This window comes from Triticum dicoccoides, chromosome 4A, assembly GCF_002162155.2.
Source record: "Triticum dicoccoides isolate Atlit2015 ecotype Zavitan chromosome 4A, WEW_v2.0, whole genome shotgun sequence".
In the NCBI taxonomy this organism is placed as follows: Eukaryota; Viridiplantae; Streptophyta; class Magnoliopsida; order Poales; family Poaceae; genus Triticum; species Triticum dicoccoides.
This window is the reverse complement of record NC_041386.1, coordinates 721,046,144-721,056,779: the sequence shown is the minus strand read 5'-3', so window position 1 is coordinate 721,056,779 and position 10,636 is coordinate 721,046,144. Positions and strand designations below refer to the sequence as shown.

General features: G+C 42.4%; 1 protein-coding gene across 1 annotated transcript; it reads left to right on the top strand.

Moving 5' to 3' along the window:
- The first annotated feature begins 804 nt into the window (after window positions 1–804).
- Window positions 805–3,012, top strand: LOC119289883 (aspartic proteinase Asp1-like). Its single transcript, XM_037569066.1, has 8 exons — window positions 805–970; window positions 1,086–1,203; window positions 1,286–1,545; window positions 1,632–1,850; window positions 2,058–2,193; window positions 2,279–2,452; window positions 2,539–2,608; window positions 2,702–3,012. The coding sequence occupies exons 1-8, from the start codon at window positions 861–863 to the stop codon at window positions 2,812–2,814; spliced, it is 1,200 nt and encodes a 399-aa protein (XP_037424963.1). The 5' UTR covers window positions 805–860; the 3' UTR covers window positions 2,815–3,012.
- The last annotated feature ends 7,624 nt before the right edge of the window (window positions 3,013–10,636 follow it).

The window sequence follows — 10,636 nt, the reverse complement described above, 5'->3', positions numbered from 1 at the left end:
ATGTGTCTTATTTGTCATTTTTCATGGTTGATTGGAGATTGAAACCGTCTCCATGTTCCTTGTATATTTCTGTGGTGTCCAAAATGAGCCATTAGCACTAGCCACACTGTGTCATTAGCATTAGCACTAGTAAATGATTTAGGAAAGGCTTCCTCCTCAATACAAGGGCTCTAGATAGGGAAACTCTTGTCTTGTATCATTTATTCATTATGAAATGCAGGCATATAATATTTTAGAAACCATGATTATACATGATGCCCCCGCAAACCACAAACACATGCGTAATACAGTGGAGGACATTAAATTGGGACACCGACGGCTATAAATATATCACCACCCTGTTAGTGTGCAAAATGAGCCATTAGCATTAGCCACAATGTGTCATTAGCACTAGCACTAGCAAATGAGTTGGGAAAGGCTTCCTCCTCAAAACAAGGACTCTAGATAAGGCAACTCTTGACTTGTATCATTTATTCATTATGAAATGCAGGCGTTTAATATTTTACTCCCTCCGTTCCTAAATAATTGTCTTTCTAGAGATTTCAACAAATGACTACATACGGAGCAAAATGAGTGAATCTACACTCTAAAACATGTCTACATACATCTGTATGTTGTAGTCCATTTGAGATGGCAAGAAAGACAATTATTTGGGAACGGAGGGAGTAGAAACCATGATTATACATTATGCCCCCGCAGATCACAAACACATGCGTAATACAGTGGAAGACATTAAGTTGGGACAACGACGGATATAAATACCTCACCACCCTGTTAGTGTTCGCACCATCCAAAGGAACAAACCACAGAGTTTCCGCAGGCAAGTGAAACCCCAGCGCGCTCTGCCATCTTCCCCCACCATGGCGGCCATGTGGTCTCCGATCATCGGACTCCTGCTCCTGCTGCAACTAGCGCCGTCCTCTTCCTCCTACATCCAGTTGCCTCTCCAAGGCAGCGTCCACCCTGTTGGGTATGTTTCTTCATTCCCTACATGGCATGCAATTGACAGGCTTTGATCGTCCTCCTCAGACTTTAAGTTTTCTTTCTGTTCCATATATTTGACCCGGTTTTCTGTACCTACGCAGTTACTTCTATGTCACGATGAACATTGGTGGGAAGCCCTACTCACTGGACATCGACACTGGCAGCAATCTCACGTGGCTGGAGTGCAATTACCCGGGCCACCAGTGCAATCCCTGCAAGGTAATTAACAACAGTTTGTCATAGTCACAGATTTATTGTCTTAGAGTTGCACCTGTTAACTTAGCGTTGGGTATAACTCTAGGGACCCCATCTACCGTACGTTCCAAATATAACTCACAAGAAGGTGATGTGTGGAGATCAGTTTTGTACTGATCTCCACAAAGACCTACCTTATTATCCGGAACGTGGGTGTGACATTCACCATCCACACGAATGTCACTACCACATTCAGTATGTTGGCGGGACGTCATCAGACGGGTTCATCGTCAACGACACGGTGTCTGTCAATGTGCTCTCTCCCTCTCATCCGTCCAGGAGAGTACAAATTTTCTTCGGGTTCGGGTAAGACACTCCTTAATGATATGTTCTCGCATGTGCACTGCCTACTTGATTTGTATGTTGATTATGGTCATCCTTTGTTTGCGCAGATGTGGATGTAACCAGAAACCACACAAAGATTCACCCGTAGATGGCGTCCTTGGTCTTGGGATGGGAAAGGAAGGATTTGTCGCGCAATTGAAGGCGCGTAACGTGATCCGCAAGGACATCATTGGGCACTGTCTCAGCATCGATGGAGGGGGCTACCTCTTCGTCGGGGAGCATGGCATGCCCAGCGGCATAACCTGGGTCCCCATGAGAAAATACAGGTAAATTTTTATTAACCACCGTCAAGTGCTTTTTTGTGATCATGAGTTCATCAAGAATTGGGTGTCAGTTTTAGTATTTGGTTATTTCTGCATCCCATCATATATAACTTTAATATTTGTAGTTCGAGGAGGCTGTCTTTGATATAGTTGTTTTCTTTTCAATTGGTTCCAAACACTATACATACGACTCCTTTTTTTTGTTGCCAGCCATTACTACACACCTGGCCCAGCACAGCTGTTACTTGGCGGAGAGAAGATAGGCAGTCAGAAAATGGCGGTCTTCGACAGTGGTACCACATACACCTACATACCTGACCAGGTGTACTCCGAGCTTGTTAGAGAAGTAAATCTCAAATCTCAATGATGATTAGTACATTTGAACAGATAAACAGGACATGCAGGGAATTAATTCCGTTTGGGTCTTTCAGGTGAAAAGGAGTGTCAGCGGCTCACTTCAAAGGGTGGCTGATCATGCGCTTCCTGTATGTTGGAAGGGCCCATTCCAATCAATCCAACTGGTCAAGAGGAAATTCAAGCCACTAGCGCTTGAATTTACCAACAAAGTCATGCATATCCCACCAGAAAACTACCTCGCACTCACGGTAAACCTTAAACCAGTCAATTTAGTGCATACTGTGTGCAACGTCAGATGATATTGAAGGTAATATTCTTTGCTTGTTTGTGGCAGGGAGAAAAGAATGTATGCTTGGGCATCCTTCAGACACCAAAGGCTGGTGGCCAAATGATAATAATTGGAGGTTTGTGAAGTCACAGATATTGTCCAGTTTCTTCAACTAGTACACCATGCAGGTTTTTAGTAATGACTTCCAGTTTGATCTTCTGCCTTGCAGATGTTACAATGCAGGATCTTCTTGTGATATATGACAATGAGCAGAAGCTTGTCGGATGGATCAGTAAACAGTGTAAACATACTCTGGAAATACCATCAATCCATGCTCTCTGAACGAAGTGTATGTGAGGATCAGGCTTCGTATAAGATGGAGTTCCCGGAAGCAGAGGGGTTATATGTTAACAAGAATAAATATAAGTTTTTATTGGCTTTAATATTGGCCTTGTAATGTACGACTGTATCCTTATCATGTGTACTATATATGTACTGGGTCGGGCCCCAAATGTAGTATCAGATTTCAAGTCATTCATATGGTTTACTTCTTGCTTCCCAATTCTGAGAAAATAGTATAGGTAGTAAGGTTATATGAAGTGGAATAAATGTGAGTCTACAACTAAATATGCACCTATTTTTCAGGTCAAAACTGAATAATTACGTGATTTTCACTTGCTGGGCATTAGCTTTTGTTGCCCTTTGAAATGAAACAAATCAACGATATGCACAAAAAGGTCATACTACTGTTCTTTGGTTATTTACAGTTTATACACTAACAGAGAAGTGATGTCCTGTAGCAAAGGATGATGCCAGATTTTAACTAACAACAAGTTACTTCTCCATCTCATGAAATGTACAAATTACAAAGCCATTTTAACTTCAAGTTCCACAAGATTATCGAAATCAAAGCTCAATATGAAATGGAATAATTTGGAACGTCCTTTCTGTTGCGTCACATATGCATGGTAGGTGAATTTGTCAGTTTTGATAGGACATCAGTTGGTTGCTTCCTTACCTTTCTTATTGCAAAATTGTTACTTGATGGATTATTGGAGATTGAAACCGTCTCCATATTCCTCATGTATTTCTGTGGTTTCCTTAATGAGCCATTAGTACTAGCAAGTGGTGGCTCTACACGTACTTTGGGCCTTTGATGAGGTGGCATGTGTAGAAAATAGAGTGGTGGGGATCAACTACTTAAGTATCTCTACTCCTCACTAGTAGAGCGTCCGTGCGTTGCCACGGGCTTGTGAAGAAAATTAAGATACTGTTCACTCAAAAAAAAGCTAGAATAACTGAGAACAATGCGTCTCACCCAACACGCATCTTTTCCTTGACAATCAGCAAACACACATCATACTATCAAATATAATAATATTATTGCCTACCAACAATGCTGTGTTTTATTCATTCATCTCAGCACTATCCGAGTCCAGAAAAAATCACAAATACAAAACGCCGGATATCCGACCCATGTTTTACATAACTTATTTGCACAACCATTGTACAATAGTCGATGAGCAGCTCCATTAGCCAAGTGTCTCACACATGCCACCCTAAACTCCCAACACAGTGACCCAAATGAGCATAAAATTAGTTCATTTTTTGTCTGTTTGAGTCGCCAAATGTTTCCATCATACAGCGACAAACAACTGGGCATTGGTACTGGTCATCAATAAATAAAGCATTAGCAAGAGAACACAAGTTATTGCCTGTCTTCTATCTTTCACTCTCTTTGTCGATCACATGAGTCCATTCTCCCTTTCTCTTTCTCCCTCTCCACCTGGTCCTTGACACAACGCTATCACCATTGGTGAAGCTCTGAATAAGGGATAAGTGCAACCAGAACAATTATATATTATTATTAAGGGTTAATTACATAGTTAAACTGAATTCATTTATAGGCACCTGGACTGATTTCTAAATCATCAAATCACAAAGTTGATTACAAGGTGGGCAAACAAAAATAGAAATTTACAACGAGAAAAAAAGTAAACCTAAAACCTATACATGAGTAGCTAAATGTAAGAACATCACAAGCCAATTCTTAAAAATAATCCCAGGAAATGAATAACAAGATAGAGCATCAACTTCTGTAATAGAAAAATAATCCAAAAGAATAAAGCTTTGAACAAAATCTTACTTCCTCACATTGAGAGATAAAACAATAGTGTTGTTACTGTCCAGGTTGACAATTATAGACTCATCAATAGCAATGCAACAAAGATTAGCAAGGACAGTCTTAATTTATAGAAGGACAACTTAAATATTGTATATAGAACTCATTCAACAGGTTTAGGAGCCTAAATGTAAGAACATGTATTGACATATCTTTAGCACTATAAATGAAGATAATTTTATGGTCCATTGACGCCACCTGATTATAAAGAAGGTTCTTACCTGTACCACTTGGATGTGAACTATTGTCTATTCAGATAACCATGCACGGTATTTGGTGGAGTATCTGCGTGAACACACACACACACACACACACACACACACACACACACACACACACACACACACACCCTCGGCCAGCCTGGAAAGGAAATCTTGCCCACACTCCTAGGCAAGATAGTCCAATCTCACTGCCACCCCGTCTCCCCGGCTGCCATTCTCCACCTCGATCACTCGCCACTCCACCTCCCCCATCCCCATGCAACTTTCATCGACAGCCATCCATCGACGCCGCCTTCGACGAGGTTACCTTCATTGCCGCCACCGCAGCGCCATGCCTCGCCATAATCTCCATGCCCCCATTGGTCACGTCCACATATCAAATAGTAGGACCTACAAACTTGTTATACGCTCAAAAATTGAGCATGCAATATCAATGTAAAATCAAACAAGATTCTGCAAACTGAACAACACATATCTCCCAGGAAAGAAGGGTACCTCTATATCAGTTCCATAACCACATGATAGATAACAGATACCGATTTCCCATCAGATGAGTAGACAATGTTGCGAACCTCCACAAACGATTCTGCAAAGGGTTACAAAATGGTGGAAGGAAAATTGGGAAAACAATTGAAATCCTCCTAGAAAGGACTGAAATGTAACAATAACAATAATAATAACAAAGCCTTTAGTCCCAAACAAGTTGGGGTAGGCTAGAGGTGAAACCCATAAGATAATGCATCTAACTAATGGTTCTGACACATGGATAGGAAGCTTCCACACAGCCCTGTCCATGGCTAGTTCTTTGATGGTGCACCAGTTCTTCAGATATCTCTTTACGGACTCCTCCCATGTCAAGTTCGGTCTACCCCGACCTCTCTTGACAATATCAGCACGCTTTAGCCGTCTGTTATGCACGAGAGCTTCAGGAGGCCTGCGTTGAATATGTCCAAACTATCTCAGACAATGTTGGACAAGCTTGATAGGCTTGGCGAGCCAACGTCAAAACCCAGCCACTCTTATGAAGATTAAACCCAATAGAAAGGACAGAAATGACGGAGTTAAACTATTTCTTCTCGAGGGAAAGAATTCAGTAATCTAATTAATACATGCAATGGGAAATTACATTTTCTGTTCTTCTAAGGCACTTATTTGCTTCTCAGAAGATCTCTTCCTGCACAATTATTCAGTGTAGGAACAGTTGATTTTATATCTGAATAAATTTGTGTGAGAAAATTTATGAATACATAATATGATAAAAAAAATGTGAAGCATATCTGTGTCTACAATCGTGAAAATGATCAACATTTTTGTGTCATAACATATCAACAACGACACAGACAAATTATTCGTAGTTTTTACTATGCATTAATTGCATTACGGAATCAATATGTCTAATGCTACATTTTCCAGTCCTAGAATAATGACATTAAATCAAAGACATCAAGTTGAAAACTGCATATAGTTCAATAGAGATGTAGTTTACAGATCAGCTCACTAACCTGAGATGTGTTTTTTCCATTGAAAAAAAAACTAAGCTATATTTGCAGCATGAGGAGACTCTATTTTGTTTATTGTTTGAACAGAGCACCCTGCTCAATTTTACTTAAAAACAAACAAAGCAAGACAAAGCAGGGCACTCTCACTGCTCTGTTTTTCGTGGCCGGCGAGGAGAGAGCTTTGTGGTGCTCTAGCTCACCTCCTATGCACACGAGGTGTTCGATGGAATGCCCGAGCCACACTACTTAAGCTTTCTCCTCTCCAAGCTCGACCTCCAAGCTCCATTTTCCTCAATATTTGTCTAGGTTTAGCGGTCCGTCCCGTCCCGTCCCCGTCTTCACCGCCGTCGATCGCCCGCGCCGATCTCGTCGCCGGCACCACCGTGGTGAGCCTCTTGTTCTTATCTTCTTTCTGAAAGGAAAAAAAAATTCTTACTTGTATGTTTATATAGATACTTGTATAATTTTCTTACTTTTATTATTGCATCTTATATAGTGCGATGGTTTTGGTATCCGCCCCCGTCGGCCCTCGTCTTGTCTATGATTCGGATGTGGTATATATTATCTTTTCATAACTATTGGTTCATCTATTGTTTATGACAATTACACCGACCAACGTGACATAGATTTTATTTATCTAGGTGGTTGTTGAACCGGAAATTCCAACCGACCCTATTGTCGAGAGGTTAAATTTAGTTGAAGAAGAAAACAATTTCTTGAAGGAAAAAATTAGAAAAATTGAGGAGGAGAAGATGATATTAGAGTTGCATGTTGCGGATGTCGTCGATGATCACAAGATCAAGATGGATGCAATGCGCTTGAAGATTAGAAAGATTAGAAAATATGCCATTCATACCGAAGCTTGGTATCATTATGTCGTTGGATCAGTTGTTACATTGGTTGCGATTATGATCGCATTTGTTTTCGCATTGAAATGTTTTACATAGTTTCAATGTATGGTTTAATTAATTTAGATGCTCTGCAGAGCTTTATGTTGTTAGATGAGAACTATGTATATACTTTGATTTTAACGTGATGATGAACTTATATTAATTTGATCACTTAATTATCTATTCATGATGTTCTGTAATGATTTTTGACACACTTAAATATATATAATGCACGGTTCAAGACACACCTCTGAGTCCATTAAGGGCGTGCATGAATTTCTCGAAGTGGCTGAGGCAAACAAGCAGAATGGTTTTATGTGTTGTCCATGCCCTATATGTGGGAATACGAAGTCTTACTCTGACCGGAAAATCCTTCACACCCACCTGCTTTACAAGGGTTTCATGCCACACTATAATGTTTAGACGAGGCACGAAGAAATAGGGGTTATGATGGAAGACGGCGAAGAAGAAAAGTACGATGACAACTATGTGCCCCCTGAATACGGTGATGCTACTGAAGATCAAGAGGAACCAGACGATGTGCACGATGATGCTGCAACAGGCGAAGCTGCTGAAGATTAAGAGGAACCAGACGATGTGCCCGATGATGATGATCTCCGCCGGGTCATTGTCGATGCAAGGACGCAATGCGAAAGTCAAAAGGAGAAGCTGAAGTTCGATCGCATGTTAGAGGACCACAAAAAAGGGTTGTACCCAATTGCGAAGATGGCAACACAAAGCTCGGTACCCTACTGGAATTGCTGCAGTGGAAGGCAGAGAATGCTGTGCCTGACAAAGGATTTGAGAAGCTACTGAAAATATTGAAGAAGAAGCTTCCAAAGGATAACGAATTGCCCGACAGTACATACGCAGCAAAGAAGGTCGTATGCCCTCTAGGATTGGAGGTGCAGAAGATACATGCATGCCCTAATGACTGCATCCTCTACCGCGGTGCATACAAGGATCTGAACGCATGCCCGGTATGCGGTGCATTACGGTATAAGATCAGACAAGATGACCCTGGTGATGTTGACGGCGAGCCCCCCAGGAAGAGGGTTCCTGCGAAGGTGATGTGGTATGCTCCTATAATACCACGGTTGAAACGTTTGTTCAGAAATGGAGAGCATGCTAAGTTGATGCGATGGCACAGTGAGGACCGTAAGAAAGACGGGAAGTTGAGAGCACCCGCTGACGGGTCACAGTGGAGAAAAATCGAGAGAAAGTACTGGGATGAGTTTGCAAGTGACCCAAGGAACGTATGGTTTGCTTTAAGTGCGGATGGCATTAATCCTTTTGGGGAGCAGAGCAGCAATCACAGCACCTGGCCCGTGACTCTATGTATGTATAACCTTCCTCCTTGGATGTGCATGAAGCGGAAGTTCATTATGATGCCAGTTCTCATCCAAGGCCCTAAGCAACCCGGCAACGACATTGATGTGTACCTAAGGCCATTAGTTGAAGAAATTTTACAGCAGTGAAATGGAAACGGTGTACGTACGTGGGATGAGCACAAACAGGAGGAATTTCACCTAAAGACGTTGCTATTCGTGACCATCAACGATTGGCCCACTCTCAGTAACCTTTCAGGACAGACAAACAAGGGATACCACGCATGCACGCACTGTTTACTTGACACCGATAGTATATAACTGGGAAGATGCAGGAAGAATGTGTACCTGGGCCATCGTCGATTTCTTCCGACCAACCATCAATGTTGAAAGAAAGGCAAGCATTTCAAAGGCGAGGCAGATCACCGGAGGAAGCCCTCCATGCGTACCGGTGATCACGTACTTGCTATGGTCAATGATTTACACGTAATCTTTGGAAAGGGTCCCGGCGGACTAGCTGTTCCGAGTGACGCTGGGGACACGCACCCATGTGGAAGAAGAAACCTATATTTTGGGACCTACCCTACTGGAAAGACCTAGAGGTCCGCTCTTCGATCGACGTGATGCACATGACGAAGAACCTTCGTGTGAACCTGCTAGGCTTCTTGGGCGTGTATGGGAAGACAAAAGATACAGCTGAGGCACAGGAGGACCTGCAACGTTTGCACGAAAAAGACGGCATGCCTCCAAAGCAGTATGAAGGTCCTCCCAGCTATGCTCTTACCAAAGAAGAGAAGAAAATCTTCTTTGAGTGCCTGCTTAATATGAAGGTCCCGACTAGCTTCTCGTCGAATATAAAAGGAATAATAAATATGTCAGAGAAAAAGTTTCAGAACCTAAAGTCTCATGACTGCCACGTGATTATGACACAACTGCTTCCGGTTGCATTGAGGGGGCTTCTACCGGAAAACGTCTGATTAGCCATTGTGAAGCTATGTGCATTCCTCAATGCAATCTCTCAAAAGGTGATCGATCTAGAAATCATACCAAGGCTAAGGAGTGATGTGGTGCAATGTCTTGTCAGTTTCGAGCTGGTGTTCCCACCATCCTTCTTCAATATCATGACGCACGTCCTAGTTCATCTAGTTGACGAGATTGTCATTCTGGGCCCCGTATTTCTACACAATATGTACCCCTTTGAGAGGTTCATGGGAGTCCTAAAGAAATATGTCCGTAACCACGCTAGGCCAGAAGGAAGCATCTCCATGGGCCATCAAACAGAGGATGTCATCGGGTTTTGTGTTGACTTCATTCCTGGCATTAAGAAGATAGGTCTCCCTCAATCGTGGTATGAGGGGAGACTGACTGGAAAAGGCATGCTTGGAAGGGACTCAATAGTATGCAGGGCCGGATATTCTTGGTCTCAAGCACGCTACATAGTTCTACAGAACTCTACCTTGGTGACCCCGTATGTCGATGAACACAAGAACAGTCTGCGCTCCAAACACCCGGAGTAGTGCGACGACTGGATTACATGTGAACACATCAGGACTTTCAGCAGTTGGTTGGAAGCACGTCTCAGAGGTGACAACACTGTTTGTGATGAGCTGTACTTATTGTCCAGGGGACCATCTTCGACTGTTACGATTTGGAAAGGATATGAGATAAATGGGAATACATTTTACACGATTGACCAAGATCAAAAGAGCACCAACCAAAACAGCGGTGTCCGCTTTGATGCAACAACCGAGAGGGGAAAGGACACATATTATGGTTATATAGTGGACATATGGGAACTTGACTACGGAGTAGATTTTAAGGTCCCTTTGTTTAAGTGCAAATGGGTCAATCTGTCAGGAGGCGGGGTACAGGTAGACCCACAGTACGGAATGACAACAGTGGATCTAAAAAATCTTGGGTACACTGACGAACCGTTCGTCCTAGCCAATGATGTGGTACAGGTTATCTATGTGAAGGACATGTCTACCAGACCGAGAAAAAGAAAAGATAAGGAAGCAAATACATCATAGATGAGCCAAAGCGC